The 25220-nt window shown below is 43.4% G+C and overlaps 1 protein-coding gene across 3 annotated transcripts in view; it reads left to right on the forward strand.

Moving 5' to 3' along the window:
* LOC104939680 (tetraspanin-18) overlaps window positions 1-25220 on the forward strand; it is a 36869-nt gene that overhangs the window by 5546 nt on the left and 6103 nt on the right. The window contains exon 2 of one of the 3 annotated variants that reach the window (XM_019256173.2): window positions 13539-13632. In XM_019256173.2, the coding sequence (XP_019111718.1) occupies window positions 13630-13632 (3 nt within the window). In that variant the 5' untranslated portion in view covers window positions 13539-13629. Of the gene's footprint in view, window positions 1-13538; window positions 13633-24715; window positions 24821-25220 lie in introns of those variants that run through there. The other 2 variants (XM_019256174.2, XM_019256175.2) reach the window with 2 other exon arrangements.

The raw sequence follows: 25220 nt of genomic DNA on the forward strand, positions 1-25220 counted from the left end.
CAGAGCGGAGCGCTTAGCCCGCCAGACTTTGTTTACTTGCTCAATTTGGACATTTTCCGGTGTATGTTCTTCTAAACATGCTTCTACATTGTAATATGCTACGTAGTTAATTAGTTTGCTTTTGTCTGTTTTTACGACGGCAGTTTGCACGGGGTATTTATTTTGAAAATCCACCGGATTCTCTTTGCTTTTTCTGTGTCTGGCTTCCGCCCCTCGAGGTGGAGGTGCTGCTGTGCTCGCAAGTTTAATGTTTTTATTTTATTGTTATGTACAAAAATGTGTCATATTGACCCTGATAGTTTGTAAGGGTTAATGAGTAATGAATGTGGGATAATTTTTGTATGTACTTAAGTTTCCCAACTTCATTGTAGATTAATTTAAAGCTTTAGTTAATAAAATGATCTATTAATTCAGTTGCTCTCATATCCTCTTTTTTGCACAGGAAAAAATGTGGCTGGTTGGCGGTAACTTCAAAAACTTACCAGCCACTTGGTGGTGATCAAAAGTTATTAGAGCCCTGGTTCACCCTCTGACGAAACTGACATACACAGCAGTTTACTGTGGATTGTTTCTGAAGAAAGCAGATTTTTTTTATGTTTTTTGTTTAAGAGTAAGTTGCACTTTTTATAACAACACAAACTGTTTGAGAGTTTCTGTAAAAAGATTTTTATTTGGTCATAATTTGTCTGTAGCTCATTTTGATTTTAAAAAATCGTGAAAAAATCGTATCGTGAACAAAAATCTGATCTCGAGTCGTGATGAGTGCATCGTTACGTCCCTAGTAACGATGCATCGTGACACGTATTAAAAATCGGTACAATGCGTGACACTCGCATCGGTTGACAGAAAAATGAATCGCGATTCTTGGCGAATGGCGAGAGAAGTAGGATATGTTGTTTTTCTTACTCATTTAAAAAAAAGTCACTGGTTGGTGATTCATTTGTTCAACGTCAGACGTCAGGTCGGTCACGTTACTACGTAGTACGGAGCACAGAACGAGGGAAGAGTGCGACGGTAAAAAGCTTTGAAGCAGAGACGCACCGAGCAGCAGCTTTAATCACTGTGTGGAGCATTTTGGATTAATATATAAACAAATACAACCGTGAGAAATGGAAGACAAACCCTGACGAGAGGCTTTGCGTCTCCTCGCCTCCATAGCAACGCGCAGAAATTACCAGGCAATTGTTTTTTTTATTGGAAAAGATTTGAGGCCATTTTCCGTCTTGAAGATGGAGCTTTCGGATTTCTGCTGTGTTATTTAAGATATGGATTACACCAGTTAACACCAGTTACTGTGAGACTGTTTCTAAGAAAGGAGATTATTGTTGTTTTGTTGTTAAGATGAAATCGTAACATTAACACACGGCACATTTTTCTTCACATGGTCAACAAAGAACAACACGTGTGCTCGAACTTAACATTGTTCTGAGCAGCGACAGCAACCTCAAAGGGTCAAAGTCTAGATTCCCAGTGCGTTTAAAGATACTAAGATGTTTAACGATGCATAAAGAAAGATATTTTCCATTTTCTTTATTGTTCTCAGCACTACCCTGATGACAGGGACTGACTCCAACTGTCACCACTTTAATACACGTTTTACCATCAGTGCTGCTGAAAAGAAGAACGAGTGGTTCAGCTTCTTCCCACGGTCGAATCGAATAAATCGTAATATCAATCAGATGATGAGCGTGTCGTCACGGCCCTGATGGACAATCAGAAGGTGAAACTATAGATTTAATGACCCAAAGAGAAGTCAAGCAACAAGCAACCTGCGACTCATTAAACGAGATGAGGACATGGAGGACATCCTCTCAGGAGCATGAACGTCTTAAATATCCCGTGAATCTGTCCAACACGGGCGTGAACCGCCTGACATCTCTCCTCTCGTGCCACGAGTGCTACGAGTCTGAAAACCATGACGAGGTTTTATTTCTTCAAAGCAGCTCGACTTCGTGGGTCTGTTTTTTTATCGGCTGCTGCTGGTTGGACCGGCGGTTTGTGGTTTATTCCAGCCTGCATGGAGGTGTGGTTGGAATCCGGAGCAGACACGTTGGATTAATTGTGATTCAGCAGAAATCAGAAGTGCCTGCTCGGGTTTGGGCCGATTTTAATCTCGCAGCCTAACCATCAAACTCTGCCTGCAGCGTGGTGCTCTTCCCTCTGCCACGGCGAATGCTCAGCAGTTCAGTCATTGCGGTTTTTTTAGATCCAGACGAGGCAGCGGCGGTAACACGGTGGCTGGATCACGAGAGCGTTTGGCATCGAGCCACTCGCTTTGCACGGTTATCACGTTGGAGCCGATAATTCAGAGCAGGGACGCGCTCGAGTTTATTCTCCCAAACCTGAACCAGATGCTCGGCGTGTAATGACGGTGACGTTTCTTTTTAGGGAATTACAGCTCGCTGTGTGGTCTGACTCGCTCCTGCCTCGAGATGGTTTTAGTCACACCTGGTGGTTGATTCACCTAATTAACGCTAATTACCAGCAGTTTAATCACCTTACTCCCGTATCTGCACCAAAAAGTCATGCCTGACGTATTTTATTTCACGATTTGGTTACTGGATTGAAGCTGCCAACTGTAGCTGCTGTTAGCTCAGGGCTGTGAGCTCAGAGCACTGTGTTAGTGTTTGTACCACCACTTTGTTTTGGACACTGAGGAGAGAAGAAAGTTTACAGGCCCCGGTCATGAGGGAGTGGAGCCGTGTCGTGCCAGAACCGGAGCTGGGCGAGTGGGCAATGTAACCGGGCTCAGCAGCCTCTACAGAAATAATGGCAGAGGAGAAGAGAGAAGAGGATGCACCTTGCTGTAAGTTTCTCCCTACCTTTAACAGAAGTGAGTTTCAGGATGATGTGAAGCAGCAGCACCACCCGAGTGCTCAGCTGTCTGTCTGTAGAGAGTGGGCGCCTCGCTCTCCACCTCTGCATCCACCTGTGGTGGTTCAGGTGTAATTGGGTCTCTGAGGATTACCTGTCTGCCTCCGCGCTCCCACACTTTCATCTTTCAGGGTTTGGTTCGACAGCTCAGCACTCTCAGGTGGCACCGAAGTGTCGGCAGCGATTGGAATAAATCTCTTTTCCTCACACTCCATCAGAGGGTGAAGCTTTCTTTGGGTTTTTAAACCAATCAGATGACACGTTTTAGTTTGAAACCAGCTCCTGACGGCGTCAGACTCTGACTCTCGTTGATGTCACTGAAAAAGCAGCGGCGTCGTCTCCTTTGAACTTAAATCTCAAACTGTCATTAAAGTCTTAGAAGTAAATGTTCGGTTTGGTGCAGATGGATTAATCACCGTCTCCTCTCATCTGCCACTGATGAAGTAAAACAGGGCGACGGGCTTCGTGCTGTGTGGGGCACGCCGCTGTCAAGAAATCTGGAAGATTCTCCGCGTCCGTGAGTCACGTGCCGTCTGTTGACAGGCCGGCTGCAAACTGTAGCTGCACGCAGGGTTACGACGTTTGCACCGCAGAGTGGACACTACTCATACAACACACACACTGAGCTAACGGGCAGTTTGGTGTTTAATTTAATCGACTCCATGGACGTTAGTTACTTGCTGGAGGTGTACTGTGTTACATTACATGTAAGAGTCTACCGCAGTGACTGACGGTGAAACTGAGCAAATAATGTTTTTGAGATAAAATATGAAACATTTTGATTTAAAATTTCATTAAGTTGGTCATTGTTGTATAATCACAATATACTGTTACACGGGACTCACACAGGAGGCGGAACGGCAGCGGAGCGACGCGGCCGTATTACGCGAGATCACGCGAAATCCTGGACATACCCGAGACCCCGCGATAAACTGTATAAAAAAAAAAAACAACAACAACAAACAGCGACTTGCTTCTCCGACGTGGAGGCAGATTATAAAAAGCATCTGTTGTGTCATAGATTGTGTGTTGTTCCACGTCAACAATTAGTCTCTCGTTGAGACCCTTTGATCGATCTTTGATCACCTGGTGCCCACGGTCTGACGTAACGTTGATGTGAAGTTGTAAAAAGCTACATGAACTGTGTTTGTGTTTTATTTTGAAAGGGGGCGGAAGTTTATTAGTTGATTCTGTGTCGGATTTCCCGTCTGGTGCGCAGTGCTCTGTTGTTGAAATTACGAGGTTAGCCGCGGCTCGCGGAAAAAATAGAAATCCTGCGGAAGCTCGCACCGGGCGTTGGAGAGACGCTTCTGGGACGCTCTGATCCGTCCTGTGTGGTTGGCCTTTACAGGATTTTTTTAAGAAAAAACCCTTGATTAGGAGGACCGGTTCAGAATATCAAAGTTGTAATTATTATTCTTGTACACGAAGGAGCCTTTAACGAGCAAACCCACAGAGGGTTACAGAAAAAGGCTCCCTCGAGGAGCTCTAACTTGGTTCTTTATAAAATGGGCTGTCTCGGACACCTCCCCACTGATAATTTCCTTTTTTGGTTTTCCGCTCAGTAATGAAATCATGTTTCTGTCCAAAGACACTTCCCTAACTGTCTCTCTCTTAAACTGTTTTTTTAATCATCTCTCCCTGCCAGCCTCAGTAAACCAAGGCCAGATAGGAGAGGGGCGAGATATGCAAAAGACAGAAAAACAAAAAACATCTGCACCCCATATACTCCTATTTTTATACAAAATCACTCAGAGGCGTGGCTTTATCTTAATTTGGTTCAGACCGCATCACTGTGTGCTAAAGTAGTTCATGTTAATCTCAATAAAAACAGGACTGAAGATGTTTTTTAACCTCGATTCACCATAAATAATAAATATTACATCACAGAGAGACTTAGATTTGAAACATGACACTGCTAATGTGCACAGTGATTTATCATTAAAGGAGTCGTCTTTGCTTCCTGAGCTTCATGTTTGACTTCCCAGATCGATGTACGGCGCCCACAGGAACAATCCTCGCGCTGAAGATTAAACAAAACTATTGTGACACAGAACAAAAAGAGCCCAGCTTCTGAGTATTAGTGCGTCCGCTTCATCTTTATTCTGTCACGTACTCTCTTCATCCGTCTGTTCACGATTGGTGACGATCGATCTGCCAGCTTTGAATCACTGGACATGACAACAACCAAACAAACAAACAATGAACAGCGCGTGAATCATGGCGCAGAAAACGCGGATCGCTGGAACGTGATGAATCACCTCATGTACTTCCTTTTTTCTTTTGGCGTTTCGTCACGGACTCACGCGGTGCAGGTACAGGTTCATCGCGCTGCTCACAGTTGTGAACTCATCTGTCTTTTATTCTGAAAGGAAAACCTTTTGAATTCATATGAGAGTCGAAGAGTTAAATGTGTTTCAACGGTGTGTCACTCAGCGCTGACACATTTTATATGGATTATATTAAATATGTGAGTCATAAATAACAAAACAAATCAGCCAGAAGGTGTTTCTCTCATTTGATTCAGATTAGTGATTTAGGAAACGTTATTAGTTTTATGCCGAGCTTCACTAAAACTCTGAATCTGAACGACGCGTGTCAAAGACTGTAAACTATTTATAAGACTGCCAGACTCCCAGACTACGCAAAGACTTCAGACGAGTGCTCAGAGTTTACACCAAACGGTCGAGATGACGTAAATCAATAAAATCAACAATAATAAATAAACTTTGTTCTTAAAACACGGACTCATGCCAGCATACTGAACGTGAAACACATGAGATGGCAGCAGAGCAGGCAGAGCTGGCAGGACACTGGAAACACTGACCTTTAACCTTAACTGTGAAATCAAATTTGGCTGACTAAATAAATAAGTAATGCCCTCCCATTTTTTTTGGCCTTTAATTGATAGTACAGCTGAAGATAGACAGGAAGCAGAGAGAGGGGGAATGACACGCAGTAAATGGCCGTCCGATGCGGGATTCAAACCGGGGCCAGCTGCAGCGAGGACTGAAGCCTCTACACACGAGGCGGCCGCTTAACCCACTACGCCACCGACCGCCCCACTGCGAGCAGTTTTAATGTTTTTATTTTATAGTTATGTACAAAACATGTGTCATATTAGACCCTGAATAGTTTGTAAAGGTTAATGAGTAATGAAATGTTGGGATAATTTTTGTGTGTACTTAAGTTCACAACTTCATTGTGAGATTAATTTAAAGCTTTAGTTAATAAAATGATCAAATTAATTAAGTCTTTTTTGCACAGGAAAAAATGTGGCTGGTTGGCTGGTGACTTCAAAAACTTACCAGCCACATTGGCTGGTGATCAAAAAAGTTAATTTAGAGCCCTGGTTACGCCTCGTGAGCGAAAACTGCATCACAGCAGTTTACTGTGAGATTGTTTCTAGAGAAAGCAGATATCTGTCATGTTTTTTGTTGTTTAAGATGTAAGTTGCACTTTTTATAAGAACACAAACTGTTTGAGAGTTTCTGTAAAGAAAGATTTTTTTTCCTACAAATAAAAAGATAATTTTATTTGGTCAGAATTTGTCTGTAGCTCATTTTGATTTTGAAAAATCGTGAAAAAATCGTATTGTGAACAAAAAATCGTGACTCGAATCGAGTCGCGAGTTGAGTGCATCGTTACGTCCCTAGTAACGATGCAACGTGACAGGATTTAAAAATCGGTACAAATGCGTGACAACTCGCATCGGATGACAGAAAAAATGAATCGCGATTCTTGGCGAATGGGAGAGAAGTAGGATATGTTGTTTTTCTTACGTCATTTTAAAAAAAGTCACTGGTTGGTGATTCATTTGTTCAACGTCAGACGTCAGACGTCGGGTCACGTCACTACGTAGGTACGGAGCACAGAACGAGGGAAGATGTAGCGAAGGTAAAAAATAGCTTTGAAGCAGAGGACGCACCGAGCAGCATTAAATCACCTGTGTGGAGCATTTTGGATTGAATATATAAACAAATACAACCGTGAGAAATGGACAGACAAAACCCTGACGAGAGGCTTTGCGTCTCCTCGCCTCCATAGCAACGCAAGAAATTACCAGGCAATTGTTTTTTTTATTGGAAAAGATTTGAGGCCATTTTCCGTCGTTGAAGATGAGAGCTTTCAGATTTCTGCTGTTGTTATTTAAGATACTGAATTACACCAGTTAACACCAGTTTACTGTGAGACTGTTTCTAAAGAAAGGAGATATTTGTCATGTGTTTTGTTGTTTAAGATGAACATCAGTAACATTAACACACGGCACATTTTTCTTCACATGGTCAACAAAGAACAACACGTGTGCTCGAACTTAACATTGTTCTGAGCAGCTACAGCAACCTCAAAGGGTCAAAGTCTAGATTCCCAGTGCGTTTAAAGATACTAAAGATGTTTAACGATGCATAAAGAAAGATATTTTCCATTTTATTTATTGTTCTCAGCACTACCCTGATGAGCAGGGACCGCTAACTCCACTTTAATACACGTTTTACCATCAGTGCTGCTGAAATAAGAAGAACGAGTGATTCAGCTTCTTCCCACGGTCGAATCAGAATGAATCGTAATATCAAATCAGATGATGAGCGTGTCGTCACGGCCCTGATGGACAATCAGAAGGTGAAACTATAGATTCAAATGACCCAAGAGAAAGTCAAGCAACAAGCAACCTGCGACTCATTAAACGAGATGAGGACATGGAGGATCATCCTCTCAGGAGCATGAACGTCTTAAATATCCCATGAATCTGTCCAACCGGAGCGTGAACAGCCTGACATCATCTTCCTCTCGTGCCACGAGTGCTAACGAGTCTGAAACCATGACGAGGTTTTATTTCTTCAAAGCAGCTCGACTTCATGGGTCTGTTTTTATTCCGGCTGCTGCTGGTTGGACCGGCGGTTTGTGGTTTATTCCAGCCTGCATGGAGGGTGAGTTAGGAATCACGGAGCAGACACGTTGGATTAATGGTGATTCAGCAGAAATCAGAAGTCGCTGCTCGGTTTGGGCCGATTTTAATCTGCAGCCTAACCATCAAACTCTGCCTGCAGCGTGGTAGCTCTTCCCTCTGCCACGGCCGAATGCCTCAGCAGTTCAGTCATTGCGGTTTATTAGATCCAGACGAGGCAGCGGCGGTAACACGGTGGCTGGATCACGAGAGCGTTTGGCATCGAGCCACTCGCTTTGCACAGTTATCACGTTGGAGCCGATAATTCAGAGCAGAGCCCGAACGCGGCTCGAGTTTATTCTCCCAAACCTGAACCAGATGCTCGGCTGTAATGACGGTGACGTTTCTTTTTAGGTAATTACAGCTCGCTGTGTGGTCTGACTCGATCTTCTGCTCTGAAGATGGTTTTTAGTCACACCTGGGGTTTGATTTCACCTAATTAACAGCTAATTACCAGCAGTTTAAGTCACCTTACTCCAGTATCTGCACCAAAAAGTCATGCCTGACGTATTTTCAGGTAATTTTATTTCACTGATTTTGGTGAAGCTGGATCATATTTTATGGAGAAAATGTTTTCTGCTGCCGACTGTAGCTGCTGTTAGCTCAGAGCTGTGAGCTCAGAGCACTGTGTTAGTGTTTGTACCACCACTTTGTTTTGGACCACTGAGAAGAAGAAGAAGTTTACAGGCCACGGTCATGAGGGAGTGGAGCCGGTGTCGTGCCAGAACCGGAGCTGGGCGAGTGGGCAATGTAACCGGGCTCAGCAGCCTCTACAGACATAATGGCAGAGGAGAAGAGAGCGAAGAGGATGCACACTTGCTGTAAGTTTCTCCCTACCTTTTAACAGAAGTGAGTTTCAGGATGATGTGAAGCAGCAGCACCACCCGAGTGCTCAGCTGTCTGTCTGTAGAGAGTGGGCGCCTCGCTCTCCACCTCTGCATCCACCTCGTGGTGGTTCAGGTGTAATTGGGTCTCTGGAGGATTACCTGTCTGCCTCCGCGCTCCACACTTTCATCTTTCAGGGTTTGGTTCGACAGCTCAGCACTCTCAGGTGGCACCGAAGTGTCGGCAGCGATTGGGAATAAATCTCTTTTCATCACACCTCCATCAGAGGGTGAAGCTTTCTTTGGGTTTTTAAACCAATCAGATGACACGTTTTAGTTTGAAACCAGCTCCTGACGGCGTCAGAAACTCTGACTCTCGTTGATGCTCACATGAAAAAGGCAGCGGCGTCGTCTCCTTTGAACTTAAATCTCAAACTGATCATTAAAGTCTTAGAAGATAAAATGTTCGGTTGGTGCAGGATTAGTCACCGTCTCCTCTCATCTGCACATGAATGAAGTAAAAACAGGGCGACGGGCTTCGTGCTGTGTGGGCAGCGCCGCTGTCAAGAAATCTGGAAGACTCTCCGCGTCCGTGAGTCACGTGCCGTCTGTTTGACAGGCCGGCTGCAACCTGTAGCTGCACGCAGGGTTACGACGTTTGCACCGCAGAGATGGACAAACTCATACAACACACACACTGAGCTAACAGGACAGCTTGGTGTTTAATTTAATCGACTCCATGGACGTTAGTTACTACTTGCTGGAGGTGTAAACTGTGTTACATTACATGTAAGAGTCTACTGCAGTGACTGACGGTGAAACTGAGCAAAATAATGTTTATTTTGAGATAAAATATGAAACATTTTGATTAAAACTTTCATTAAAGTTGGTCATTGTTGTATAATCACAATAATACTGTTACACGGGACTCACACCGGACGCGGAACGGCAGCGGAGCGAGCCGGCCGTATTCACGCAAGATCACGAGATCACGCTAGAATCCTGGACATACCCGAGACCCCGCGATAAACAGTGTATAAATAGAAAACAACAATAACAAACAGCAGACTTTGCTTCTCCGACGTGGAGGAGATTATAAAAAGCATCTGTTGTGTCATAAATGATTGTGTGTTGTTCCACTTCAACAATTAAGGCCAACTCACACCGGGCGCGGAACGGACGCGGAACAGAAGCGTCCCAGAAGCGGCTCTCCGCGCCACAGCGCGAGCTTTCCGCAGGGGAACTGAGTATTGTGTTTTATTTTGAAAGGGGGCGGAAGTTTATTACGTTGATTCTGTGTCGGATTTCCTGTCTGGTGCGCAGTGCTCTGTTGAAATTTACGAGGTTCAGCCGCGGCTCGCGGAAAAAATAGAAATTAACTAAAAAAAATCGACATTGACTAGACTGGATTCTATTTGCTACGGTGACCGCGGCGGTGCCGTTCCGCTTCCGTTCCGCGTCCTGTGTGAGTTGGCCTTTACAGGAATTTTTTTAAAGAAAAACCCTTGAATTAGGAGGACGGGATTCAAAATATCAAAGTTGAATTTATTATTCTTGTACAAGAAGGAGCCTTTAACAGAGCAACACACAGAGGGGTTACAGAGAAAAGGCTCCTCGAGGAGCTCTAACCGTTGGTTCTTATACAGTTTTTTAAAATGGGCTGTCTCGGACATCTGATAATTTCCTTTTTTTGGTTTTCCGCTCAGTAATGAACATCATGTTTCTTGTCCAAAACGACACTTCCCCTAACCTGTCTCTCTCTTAAACTAGTTTTTAATCATCTCTCCCTGCCAGCCTCAGTAAACACAGGCCAGATAAGGAGAGTGGGCGAGATATGCAAAAGACAGAAAACACAAAAACATCTGCACCCCAGTATACTCCTAATTTTTATAACAAATACACTCAGAGGCGTGCTTTAACTTTATTATTGGCGCTTCAGACCGCATCACTGTTGTGTTAAAGTGAGTTCATGTTAAACTCTCAATAAAAACAGACTGAAGATGTTTTTTAACTCGATTTCACATAAAATAATAAATATTTACATCACAGAGAGACTTCAGATTTGAAACACGAGCACTGATAAATGTATACAGTGATTTAATCATGTTAAAGAGTCAGTCTTTGCTTCCTGAGGCTTCATGTTTGCTCACAGATCGATGTACGGCGGCCCACAGGGAACAATCCTCGCGCTGAACGTTAAACAAAAGCTTTGTGAACAGAACAAAAGAGCGCCGAGCTCTGAAGTATTAGTGCGTCCGCTTCATCTTTTATTCTGTCACGACTCTCTTCATCACGTCTGTTCACGATGGTGACGAATCGATCTGCAGCTTTGAATCACGGACTGAAAACAAACAAACAAACAAACAATGAAAGCGTGAATCATGGCGCAGAAACGCGGAGCGCTGACGTGATGAATCACTCATGTACTTCCCTTTTTTCTTTTGGCGTTCCTCACGGACTCTCACGGCGGCTGCAGGTACCGGACTGTACCGGTGCCGGTCATCCATCACGGGTTCATCGCTGCTCGCTCACAGTGTGAACTCATCTGTGCTTTTATTCTGAAGGAAAACCTTTTAATTCATCTGAGAGTCGAAGAGTTAAATGTGTTTCAAACGGTGTATCCTCAGCGCTGACACATTTTATATGGATTATATTAAAATATGTAGAGTCATAATAACAAACACAAATCAGCCAGAAGGTGTTTTCTCTCATTTGATTCAGATTAGTGAGTTAGAAAAGTTTTAGTTTTATGTTTAGTTTCATTCACTAAAACCTCTGAATCTGAAGACAGCGTGTCAAAAGACTGTAAGACTGCAGACTCCACAAGACTACACAAAGACTTCAGACAAGTCTCAGACTGAGTTTTACACCAAGCGGTCGAGATGACGTGAAATCATGTGAAAAGTCACATTTTAACTCTCTTTAAATAATAAACTTTGTTCTTAAAACACCTTACACAACATAAACATTAAGACAGGAGACAGACGAAGGATAATAACACTAACAGTTAAAGATATTTCTCATAAAACGTGACAGATAATGATTTAAGAAAATACATTTTGAGCCGTTTCTGTCAACAGAGGTTACTTTTCTTACTTGTCTTGGCAGTTTATTTCAAACCTTTTGGTGCAAAACAACAAAAAGCTGCTTCATCATATTTTAAAACGATTTTTAATACATTGAACAAACCAGCACTGATCGACCTGAAGTAGGTTTGAAGGTGTGAAACTTTTTATGACTTTAAAATTACAGCTAGTCGATGTAGTGAGGCTGATGGGTATCGGATATTAGAACAAAGGTGACAGCACGAATCCATTTCCAAGATTTCACGGTTTATTTATTGTCATTCGCAATGTGAGTACCCAGGACCAGCGATGTTCTTTATTTATACAGCTCTTTACAACAGGTAATAAATAACGAGAACAATGAGTAAAACAAATAAATTAAAAACAATAAAGGAACAGTAAAAACAATAAAACACAACAAATCGAGATAGATAAGTGTCATCATACTACTGGGTATTAAAAGCCATCCTGAATATTAATATAAATAAATAAATATGTTTTTTAGCCTGGATTTAAAGAGGCCCAGGTCAGAAACAAGACGCATCTTGACGGGGAGCTTATTCCAGAGCCTGGAGGCGGCAACGGAAAAGGCTCAGTCACCCCAGTGTTTGTATTTTGACCTGGGCACTTCCTACCAGGATTACCGACAGTTAAAAGCTCAGATAAATACGAAGGGGCGAGGCCGTTAAGAGCTTTAAAAACAAACATTAAAAGTTTAAAATCAATTCCATAAAGGACAGGAAGCCAATGAAGGGAGTTAGAACAGGAGTGATGTGCGCACGTCTGTTGGTGTCGGTTAAAAGACGGGCAAAATTAATGAGTGTTGTAGAATAAATAGAACTAATAAATAAAAAACACCTTTCGAGATGATTCAGGTGCATTTACTAGAAAACATTAAGTATTCATGCGGGTCAAACGGCAAAGCAACGCTGTGAGTAAGTTACAGAAAAGTTGCGTCTCCGATGTCGAGCTCAGCTGGTCGGAGCGTGAACAGAGGCGTTGTGTGTGTGTGTGTGTGTGTGTGTGTGTGTGTGTGTAAGGAAAAGTTTGTTTGTTTGTTTGTTTAGTCGAGATCTTCCCACGACTGTTTCTCAGTGAGCGAGGAGACAAAAGAGAAGCTCGGGACAGATTTTAGCTTCTCTCAGCAGAACGATGAATCCTCGGAGCGCAGCGAGCAGCTGTGCTGCTGTAATGCATCAAGTTGGCGGCTTGTGGGCCGGATCTCGGTGCATCAGACCCATGCAACACCTGAGAACACCTGAGGAGATGATGCACTCTTCTTCAAATGTGGAACTGGCGGTGCTGGATGTAAAGTCAGGTGTTCGCCAAAGTCAACGAGGTTCATCCTCTGGGAGCCATGAATATCTGTATTTCAAAGTTCATGGCAGTCCGTTCAGTATTTGTTGACATATTATGCTTAAATATCTCAGGTTGTTGTGCTGGGTTTTGATGTAGCCGTGATATAAATGCTCACCTGTGCACCTGACGACTCAGTCAGGTCATGAAACACCTGAACATAGTTTTGCAGAAGTTTACCTCCACGTATTCGAGGACGGGGCTGGAGCGACCATACGCCCGGTGACTCAGCTGTCAGTCATGATGTAAAACTCTTTTTATACCATCAAATATCTCATTAAAATCAAACTTATTGGAAAAATGAACACCTGAACCACGAGGCGATCGAGGTGTTTTGGCATGGACCTGTCTTGATCGACAGAAAACAAACCGTGGAGCTTCCTTCGATCCGCTTTAGTCTGACTTTGTGATTTTAAATCTGAGTCATGTTTGAATCTTTACGAGTGTGTAAATATATTTTTTGTCTCTCTGCAGCTGATGTAAAGCAGCCCTGAGGTCAAAGCCTGCAGACGTCCATCGTCCTCCCTTCATCTGAACTCAGGAGCCATTAAACAAACAGGTACATATGGTACGATGCTTCCTGTTGATACTTGTCCTCTCTCTTCACACTTTTTATTACGTTCACACACAAGCTGCTGCTTCCATCCGTCTGTTTGTTAGTCAGAAGATTTCTGGAGGATTAACCTGATCGTCAGACTTTGTGTTCATGTCAGCCTCTTTCTCGTTGGAAGGTGGGTTATTTCAAAGTGTCCATCCCACGGGCACCGTCAAAACTGACAGTACTTTTCACGGGGTGTAGTTTGTAGTCAGCTCTCTATGGAGGAAGATGACATCTGCATTTTTTATTCAGCCCACAAAGCTGCGCTCGGTTTGATTGTTTCTACAACCAGTCATCTGTGAGCTCAACAAAGATACATCGGAGCATCTGAATCACTGAACACATCATCTGTTTATTCACCACCACAGAGCCCGAAAACAAAAGCTCACTCAATTGTTCTTTGATTTTTCTTTCTCTCTGTAACTGGGTGTAAAATTCCTGCAAGTGTGGCTGCAGCCAAATCCACTGTAGGTGCTTCCAGGTAAAACTAATGTGATGTAATATGACAAATATTAGAAACACCTTCCAGTAAACAGAAGCTGAACATTAAGCCTCACATTAAATCGGCTATCATCTGACATTTACGGCCAATTCCACTGACACGAGGGAAACGGTTTAATAAATATGTAGCATGGTTACATATTTAGAAGAACATAAATCAGAAAAATGACCAAATCTGAGCAAGTTAACAAAGTCTGGACGAGAAAAACATTTCGAACTAATCTCTATAAACAGATACCTGTATAAGAAGCTAATTAAACGGTAAATCATCGTCAGCCGACAGTCGACGGGTTCTCAGATTGCAGTTTCTGCTCTTCACGTGGACTGTTACTACCAAAATCTGCTCAAACATGACTAATCAACAATGCTCAGACTGCAAACAGAAACCAGAACTCTTGGTCCTTTGCCTGCAGATTCTGATTCATATTCATATTCAGTCTAGCTCAAACCTCTGAACATTTTCTATTATTAAATATTAATTTGTGACACTTTATTGGTACAAATGTGTAAACTTACCATAATCAAAAGATCTACTGAGGAAGCTGCTACCTGATTTGTAGCGTGGAGAAACTAAAGTGTCCATGAAATCAACAAAAAACACAAAATACCCCGTCCAGACCCAGAGCTACTAGAAGATGGAGAAGCAATTAAAAAAGAACATAAATCTCACTCTCAAGTAGGTTTACAAGGTTGACTGCTGAAGATGGTTGAAGATGGAAACTTGGTTCACTCACATGATCTAAGTGCTGCTAGTTGCTGCAACCCCCCCACCTCACCACCTCATTCGTAGCATGAAGGTGAAACCAAAGTGGCGAAAAACTATATTCTGTGACCAGAGCTCCTTAAATCTGACACACTGCACCGTTAATAATCTTTTTATCGCGGTGTACCGACATCTCCTCGGCCTGGTTCTTGTCGTTCCACTGATCAGATTCAAACCGATGTGGCCTCTAACTGCAGACGGACACAGTAACGATGTGAATGCTCACAGAGGTCAGGCTGCTGATCGAATGAAGTCCAATTAAAACTTATTTACACCGTCGGATGTCTCTGATGTTCAGGAGCTCCATGTTAGTTCATCCTGTACAGAGTACAGTCTGTGCTGAGCGTCTCCGAGTATCGTCTGATTTATGTTGTCGCTGTGCGCACGCTAAACCACCTGGTGAAACATGCAGCACACACACACACACACGAACACACACACACTAAAGCACACACACATGAACGTGTTCCAGTGTGTGTGCCTGCAGCAGATGGTGAGCTCGACTGTTAATTCTTATTTTCCATCATCATTAACGCTAACGAGATGAAAACATTAAATATAACTGTATATTTATCAGATTTTCCAACTTAGCAACCAACCTATTTATAATTTGGTTCATCGGCTACATGATGCTAACGAGCTTGCCATTTGCAAATCACCATGAAGCAACCAACACCAGACAAACACCAAGCAACCAGGCCACAGTCAGTAAAAAGAAACCAAATGTGGCATATAGCACCTTTAAATGATGTATTATTTGTTTATTGTTGGTGCTCCACGTCTGTTGAAGCTTCTGACTGAGCCGATTCGGACTTGCTCTAATTAAAATAAATGAAAATAAATAAATTAAATCATCATTATCCATTAAAAGCACAGAGAGCGTTTCCCTCAGAAGAAGATGAAGTCAAACTAACAGGCTGGAAAAGCAGAACCGGCGGCGCTGACTAAAACGTGACATGTTTGCCAACAGTCAGTCTGGTAGTATTTCCGGTAATTGTTCAATAATTCATCAAACTCTGACTTTTAAACTCTATTTTAGGGCACAACGCGTTCACGTGTGCATCATTACGTCACTTTAACCTCAAGTCAACTGTGAGAAAAGACTTGTTAAAGAGCGCCACGTTCACCACGAGTCACGTTAAAGTTTCATGATTACAGCATTTTTTAAAACTCCACTGCAGATGTAATAACAGAAGTACGAAGCTCGATGACATTTATTTACCATCTAATGATCAATACCGATGTTACAGGGCGATACTGGGCTCGTCTGTTTAAACAGGTCAGACCGTGAACGGGTCCTGGATCTGAAATGAGGTCAGAACTGAACCAGAAGAACGATTTATCAGCCCGAATGCAGATGAAGACAAATGCTCCTGTCAGAGTCCGTCCATTAAAGCTGTTTCAGTCACTGACAGACTCCAAATGATTTTTTACTTTGACTCAAATCTGTCAGCAACATAAAAACAAGAAGTTTGGCTGGAGATGTTGGAGTGCTGGAGGTTGGTGTTGAGAGTTGGTGAGGATTGAAGTTGGTTGGATGGTTTGAGAGTTGGAGATGCCTCAAATTCTCAACCATCTCCAACCATCTCCAGCCCTCAACCATCTCAACCATCTCCAACCATCTCCAACTATTTCCAACCATCTCAACCATCTCTAGCCCTCAACGATCTCCAACCAACTCCAACCATCTCCAGCCCTCAACCATCTCCAACTATTTCCAACCATCTCAACCATCTCAAGCCCTCAACCATTTCCAACCATCTCCAGCCCTCAACGATCTCCAACCAACTCCAACCATCTCCAACCATCTCAACCATCTCCAACAATCTCCAGCCCTCAGCTATTTCCAACCATCTCTAGTCCTCAAGCATCTCCAACCATCTCCAGCCCTCAGCTATTTCCAACCATCTCTAGTCCTCAAACATCTCCAACCATCTCCAGCCCTCAACCATCTCCAACTATTTCTGCTGAGGCAGTTTCCAGCCACATGAGCTTGGTCGTGGTTCTGGTGTGACTCTGCTCCACCCATCAGTGTTCCCCCGTGATCCAGTTTCACCAAAATCAGTGAAATAGTCGGTGGTGTGTAACTTTGTGCTGTAAAGCGTTACGTACTATATATAAATAATCTCATGTTCCTCACATGTTCCTCACATGTTGATGGTTCCTGGGTGGTTTTTGCTCTTCATGCTTCAAACTTTTCAAATTGCTACATTTCAGCTAACGAGCAGAGGAGACGCCATCGACTCGATCCGGTCGCAGAGCGGCGGTGAAGTTCTCCATGATCCGGCTAATTAAACTGAAATTGCCGGTGACCCCTCAAGGGCTGCGTTCCTTCTCCTCTTCTATACTTTGACATCTGTTCAGCATGCAGAGCAGCAACGTGGAGGCTCAGACTGTCTCCACCCCTCAGGGACGTCTCAGGGCCAGAATCAAACTGTGTGAATGAAGATAATTGATGTGTCGCTGTGTTTGTGGTTATGAGGCATGGTGGCGTGTGATTGGTTTTCTTAGGTAGAGAGAAAAAACACTCCCATGAGGCTTTGCTTTGTCCAGGATTTCACCAGTATTTCTTCATTCAGTCGCTTAAAAATTAATATTGATTGTTGCAGTCAGGAGAGTTTGAAAGAGAAGTTTACAAGGTTAAGAGCTGGAGATGGTTGAGAAAGTTTAACTTTTAGTGAAATCTACAGACACAAACAGACAAACTGAAGTCAAATAAACAGATAAATCTGGATTCTGAAGGTTTTCTTTTCACTTCCAATCATGTTTTCGTCTGTACAAACCAGCTCTTTACGACCGTCTGTCTGTCTGTCTGATTTAATGTTTTAAATCTGCATGACCCGGGGGACAAAAACAATCTAACAGACACTAAATCCGTCTTATAACTTCGTTATCTAACAGTCCACTTTAAAAAACACTGAGCTGCATTAGCGTCCATTATGAGTTTGTGTTTGTGTTCAGGTCTCAGGATATTTACTCTCCTTTCAGCTCCGGGTTCATTTCCACAAACTCGTCTTGGACTTTTTAATTGGATTTATTGACAATAAGAAAAATAACTGCAGACTTATCCTATTAAAAAATAACAAGTAGTGCATTAAAGATGTATTGTCTCTAGACTAATGGCTCCTGTTCCCCAAAGTCCACCTTAAAATTAACATATTTATTGATATTTATTCACACTTCATGATGGCAAACTGTTTAACTATTTATAATGGCAGTATCAGAGTGTGTGTTTACACTGTGGATCAAACCCTCTGGGTTCATCCCTCCGTCCCCGTTCAGCCCTGTTCTGATGGATGAAGGCAATCTGGACCGAAACACACTTCTGTGTACGCTGCACTTCCTCCACAGCCTGTGATTTATTGGACTGGAGCGTCCTGTCGCTGCTGCACAAACAGTTACACATGCCGGCCGGCGGGATTCACACTGAGATCCTGTTTCAATGCTGCAATATGCTGACGGTGCAGTGCTCGACACTGTGGGCGAGCGGCCGTGTTATAAATGATAATGAAGGTGTCGTATGCAACAAGCGTCAGCGCGGAAGGAAAACAAAGATTAATGTCCCAACATGATTATTTAAAGGAAACTGTCACAAGTCTGTCCACACTGACCTGAGATCAGGTGAACGGTGTCTCTGTCATTCGTACGTCTGTTCTCACACTATGTAACTTTGGGCTCCGGGTCGGGAGAAGTACGTAACGCTTTACGGCACTAAGTCACACAGCAGCAACTATTTCACTGATTCTGGTGAAACTGGATCATATTTTATGGAGGAAATGTTTTCTGGTTTTCCCTCTGATGTCCTCCGGCTGCTCCGCCTCAACTCTCTGTGATTTACAGAGTTTATGATGGACAGTGAAGTAAACTGCTGACAGCTGTAGCTGCTGTTAGCTCATGTTAGCTCAGTCTGTTAGCTGCTGTTAGCTCATGTTAGCTCAGTCTGTTAGCTGCTGTTAGCTGCTGTTAGCTCATGTTAGCTCAGTTTGTTAGCTCATTAGCTCAGTTTGTTAGCTGCTGTTAGCTTCTGTTAGCTTTGTTAGTCAGTCTGTTAGCTTCTATTAGTCATGTTAGCCTCAGTCTGTTAACTGCTGTTAGCTCATGTTAGCTCAGTCTGTTAGCTGCTGTTAGCTCATGTTAGCTCAGTCTGTTAGCTGCTGTTAGATCATGTTAGCTCAGTCTGTTAGCTTGGTAGCTCATGTTAGCTCAGTTTGTTAGCCGCTGTTAGCTCAGTTTGTTAGCTGCTGTTAGCTCATGTTAGCTCAGTTTGTTAGCCGCTGTTAGCTCAGTCTGTTAGCTGCTGTTAGCTCATGTTAGCTCAGTTTTTAGCTAGCTGTTAGCTCAGTCTGTTAGCTCATGTTAGCTCAGTTTGTTAGCTGCTGTTTGCTCAGTTTGTTAGCTGCTGTTAGCTCATGTTAGCTCAGTTTGTTAGCTGCTGTTTAGTCATGTTAGCTCGTCTGTTAGCTCATGTTAGCTCAGTTTTTTAGCTGCTGTTAGCTCAGTTTGTTAGCTGCTTGTTAGCTCAGTCTGTTAGCTGGCTGCCGGGACTGTGAGCTCGAGCTTGTGAGTGTTAATGTTTGTGAAGAGGAAGTTTCCAGGCAATGCTGAGAGAGAAGAGCCCGTGTCGTGACAGAACCGGAGCTAGGCCTGCGAGCCGCAACTTTCTATGGACATAATGGCAGAGGAGAAGAGAGTGAAGAGGACGCTGACGGAGGAAGCTAAGAAGAGAAAAGGAGAGAGTGAGCGAGCAAGAAGCCACCGGACAAGAGTAAATGTGGGACTGACTTTTAGTGGTTGGTGAGAGCTTGGTGAAATAAAAGGCTGAAAGACAGACGCCGAGCTGGGCTGACTGCTGCTGGACTAGGCAGTGATATCAGCTGCTGCTGGGTCTGCTCTCCTGGTTGATGATTGGCTGAGGTACATTAGGTGTATTGGTTTTGCATGTGCAGTTTAATAATGAGACTTTAACCTGCAAACCTCTGATACGTTAACGTCAACAGTAAACAGTCACACTAACTTTATGTGGTTGTAAATTAATGCAGATCACATGCACGTGCACACTGAGGCAGACAGACACACCAGATGTTAATACATTACAGTACATTTCCTGCATAATCAGGCCGTCCCGTGTGCGAGTCCGTCAACACCTGAAGGATCTCCAGGAAACCTGTGGACCGGCGCTGGAGATCCTTCAGGTGTTGACGGGCAGAGCGATTCGCTACGACTGCAGCGCGGAGAGCGAATTATTTGTGGCCATTCTCCGTCTGCCTGCGTGAAATCACCCAGCTGCCCCGAGACCTATTTTTAAAAAGAGCCACAGCTGCTAAACGGGACCTGAGAGAGTGTGTGTGTGTGTGTGTGTGTGTGTGTGTGTGTGTGTGTGTGTGTGTGTGTGTGTTTGTTATACACACTCCAAACTGAAGGTACAGGAAGCGTATGACGCACCATAAGAAAACCTTTCTGATGTCGAGTCTTTCACCATTAAGGTCCAAACATATTTTTGATGGTGGAGGTTTTGAACCACTTCAGGTGCAGTTAACAGGTGACTCAGGTGAAGCACTCACACACCTCCACAGAGAGCTGGTTTTACATCCCGGCTCCAGCTCGGATCATTCAAACACATTCAATGTGACACAGGATGAAGAGTTAGAAAAGTGCTGCGGTGTTCGTAATGCATTCATGACACCAGCCTCAGGTGAACGCTCGACTTAGGGAGGAATTACATTTGCAAAGACGACGGACGCAGCAAACAAAGACACGTGATCGTTATAATCATGAAGAAACTTTAATTTAAATAATTTAGGGTTACATCGAGAGATGTTCACTTCAAAATAAAATGTCATTGAGCTCCAGTGGAAGTATTTTCATAGTTTTTAACTCATATTTGATGACAAAGAAAACGTTAACACGGAGTACACGACTGCTTACTGTCACATTATACCGTAATTTTCGGACTATTGAGCGCACCTGAATATAAGCCAAATTTGAAAAGAAAATACATTTTGTACATATATAAGCCGCATGTTGTAACATGAGATATTTACACAGAAAGTAAAGTTTAGAAAACGGTACACGAAAGATTTTAATTTTAATTTGAAAATCGTCAGTACGGCACCAACACGCCATCACCAAGGGATGCCGAGATTACGCACAGTAGCTCTTTGACGGCCAGATCGATTGCCTTTAACCTAAAAGCTGCATCATATGTGTTTCTTTGTGTGTTTTCCATGATGAGGGTGTGTGCATGATGCGCAAAATGACAAAATCAAAACTAGTGTCTTCTTCGGTGCATAATCTTTCTTTTAGCTGCATCGTTGTGTAGGCCACAGGGTTCAAAGCGTGTGGGGAAAAAAAATAGCGGCTTATAGTCCAAAAATTACGGTAAATGGATATTTCTGGTCCTTCATTGTGATTAGTTATGCCATGTTCAAACCCGTACAAGAGTTCAGTGTTGTAGTCAGGACCAACTAAACCCAGACCAAACCAAAACCAGAGTGTATTGAGACCGAGTCAAGCTCGTTCAGCGTCGCCTTGAAGTATTTACGAACTGTTGTGTGTTCTCGCTGGACGCTGTTTTGCAGACGAACTCTCAGATAGTTAATTGACACTTAAATCAAAGAACACACAATCCTCTTTATCTGAGACGGAGACTGATCTTCAGTACGACAACGCTGCCAGAGACCCAAGCTTAAAACCTGCAGTTCCTCTAACGTCCACCTGAGGCTGGCTCCAGAAGTGAGTCAGTCTCCATAAGCCCCCATGTCCAAATGTCCAACTTCACAGCAGAAATAAACATGTTTACAGCCTGGTACAAAAATCACAGAGACTATGTCCAGATTTTGGAACAGTCTGCGGGGACGTCACAGAGACTATGTCCAGGTTGCACCTGTAACCACGCCCGATGTCACGGTGTACCGACCACAGTCTGGCGTACACTTCTCCATCACTGCTGGAGTCGCTGCTATGGAAACAAGATACACCGGGTCTCCACCCTGTTTTAAAATGTCCTCTGAGCGCCCGCCCACCTGCTTCGCGCTCGCCTCTTGCGTCCGTCAGTCCATCAGAGGCGGATAAAAGTGCCAATTTTTCCTCTTTTTAAAGCTCAGAGCTCCGAGTGGAGAAGACAAAATTACAACCTTCCACTTCAGACAAAGAAAGGTGCAGCGACCAGCCGTCCATCCGTCAGGTGGCGAAAACTGCAGCTGGTGTGAAGTTAAACAGCTTCAACAGCTGTTTTTTTTTCACTTTTTATGTAATTATGATTGTAATAATTCAGTAATGATTGATTAAATCCTGATTACTTTGATTTGAGACCCCTGTTGGTTTAATCAGGACGTCTGTTCAGCCCTTTTTGTTTGTAATTACGGCGCCAATTTTGTGATTGCAGTAAATATGTCTGTAATTATGACTTCTTTGACGCCGTCACAATACTTGTTGTTGTGTTTCTTGACAGCTCTTCGTGTTTTCTTGTTTGTTTTTTCCCTCTTTGTCCGTCGTGTAATCACACATCCTCTCTGTGTAATTGTAATTCCTGTCTAATTGTGCTGACGTGAGTGATTGACAAAGACGTGCTAATAACGCTGAGTGCATGTGCAGACAAATTCCCAACGCGCCCTTATTTTATTAACCCTGACCTCATCCAAAGAGGAGAGCAATTACCCAGAGTGCACCGGCAGTCACAAAAAAACCTGTGTTTAATTGCGGCGAGAGCAGAGCAGCCGGCGTTTTACGTCATTAAACTAAAAGCCCCACGCGGAGCGCTGCAAATTAGCCGTAAACACACATTTACGCCGCCGAGAGCTCGCCACAGACGGACAAAGAGCGAGGCGGTAAATAAGCAGGAATTACTGGTGTTAACTCTGCGGACTGTCGAAGGGAGGACAGACGGCAGCTGTCACATGTTGATTTAAGACAATAAAAGTCAGAGTTACAAAGTCCAGCATGCCTGAATGTCGAGCAAATGTAGATTGATGTTCTTCATCAAGTCCTTAATTAATATCTAAATTCACTAATCCGTTAATTTAGCCGGGCTGTAATCAGTCCTGTGGGCTCCATCCTGATGATTGTGCTGCTGTAAAGCAGAAAGTTGGTGCTTTTATGGGTCGTTGGTCAATGGATGTTTTTGTGGGTCGATTGTTGCAGATTTGCTCTTTGACCCGAGCGTCACTTTATCTCCATTTTCTCTCTTATTATTGCTGGAAAAGCCCACCACTAACATTTCATTGTTGGTGTCCACCATTGAACAAAGTCTGCTTCTGAAATTCTCCTGTTGGAGTTTGAAGCTGCGTAAAGAAAGGACCACAAAAATAACGATGCAGCCGCGACACCAACAGAACCGTGTCCGGTGAGATCGAAGCATCAGCCCTGTCCCACCAATGAAAACTAAACCATCCTTCCATCGTGATCACTGCGGCGAATCGTTGCAGATTTGTGCTGACAGCAACCGCTGTTAAACAATCGGAAAATAACTTTTAAAGCAACGTCATCGAGGTCGGCGCTCGCTCGCTCTCATTCACTGTCTCTGTCGCTCAACACAAACCAAATGAAACTTCTTCGTGTTTCTGTTTCGCAGCGTAAATTTCAGTCAGACTCAGATTTAGAAGCTGCTTCATGAAACAAAGTCAAAACACGACAGAACACACACTCACAGAATGAAATGTTAACAATTTACCATGTCACAAATGTCACACACCCCTCACTATGATGGACTACAATGGGCTTAAACTCATCCCAAGACTACAGGCCAGACTTTAGCTCAGCCAGATTCACATCACACTGCAAGTCCTGCAGACCAAGACCAGTGGCCAGTTATTTCATTCATTCAATCCCTCGCTGATATTTCAATCACGTCAGTTTAATAAAATTTACTTAGTTGCATGTTTTTGTTTTTGGCACGGGCAGTGTTCCACGCCACTTTGTAGGATGCAGGAGTCACTGTCTCAGCATGCTTGGCATATTGTTGGAACATCTGGGTCTGTTTTGTTTTTTTTGCCTGACTTTTCAGCGTGTTTAATTTGTGCTTGTGAAGTTCAGTACCTTTGGGGAATTCCTTGTCGATGTTTGAATGGAGCGTGCTGAAGATTTGAAGCTTTGAAATGTGCTAACGACGTGTCACATGTCAGACAGAAAGAGTCCACCCCAACATAATTGTTTCCATGGCACGTTTGTGGCTCTTTTGAGCAGTAGTAGCCCAATACACACAAGCATAAGAATAATTATAAGGAGAGAGAAGTTGGAGAGCTGCATTCTTATTGGTCAGGAGCCACACGCGGGTTGGCCACCCCTGTACTAGAGTATCAATTGTGGATTAGTCCACCGCAGAAAGTAGTCCTGTTAAAGTAACTACACAGAGCTCAACAAACCTTTTTACAACTGAAAATTAAATTATAATATTGAATACAGACTGTAGTGATTTTAAACGGCAAAGCTTGACTTCTTGAAACCAGACGTAAAGATGTTAACAGTCGGCGAGTCTGTCTCTGGATTAAATCCTCCGTTATCAAACTAAACTGTTAAACATGTGACAGGTGGCTGCACGTTGCTTTTAACTGGTAAACACCATCAGGGACCGTAAGTGCACAGTTGGTCCTCTTTACACCCCCCACCGATGGCCCCGCTCACATCAACATGTCCTCCTCAGCACCAGCCGACGTCCCTCCATGTGTCAAATGATCCCACAGGGACAGGCTGTCAGTGTCACGTCCCCGCAACTGACGAAAACTGTTGCCGCCGATGTGTCATCGCCGTCCTTCTTCTTCTTCTTCTTGTGGTGTTTGCTCATATCGACCACAGAGACGCTCACGGAGTCTGCAGGAAGAAACAGGCCTGTTGTAGTGTGTAGCTGCTGATTGAAACCCCCTCACCTCACCTTCTCATCCCCAGTGTGAAGGAGATCGTGTAAGTAGCTGAGTAGATCCCTTTGGAGTTTGCACAGGGTGTTTTATTTTGAAAATCAGCTGGATTCTCTTTGACTTCCTGTCAGCTCGAGCTCCTCTGTGCTGCTTTAATGCAGCGTCCGTCAAAAACAGACCGACGGTCGCGTATTCAGGAGCGGAGAGACGTTTTCTGAAGCACACTGCAATGTTTCGGGTCGCGTGTCGCAGCCGTGATCGCTGAAATCAGACGGTTACTGTGATTTATAATTTTATAAACAGACAAAATAAAATTAAAGTAAAAACAGACACAAAGTTTTAGTCAACAACAGTTTCCGGGCGTGGGATCAATAAAGTTCATTACAAACCTTAAAATTCAATCCACTGACTCTAAGATATACAGAAATATATCATATTATTATTAT

This window comes from Larimichthys crocea, chromosome VIII, assembly GCF_000972845.2.
Source record: "Larimichthys crocea isolate SSNF chromosome VIII, L_crocea_2.0, whole genome shotgun sequence".
NCBI classification, from domain to species: Eukaryota; Metazoa; Chordata; class Actinopteri; family Sciaenidae; genus Larimichthys; species Larimichthys crocea.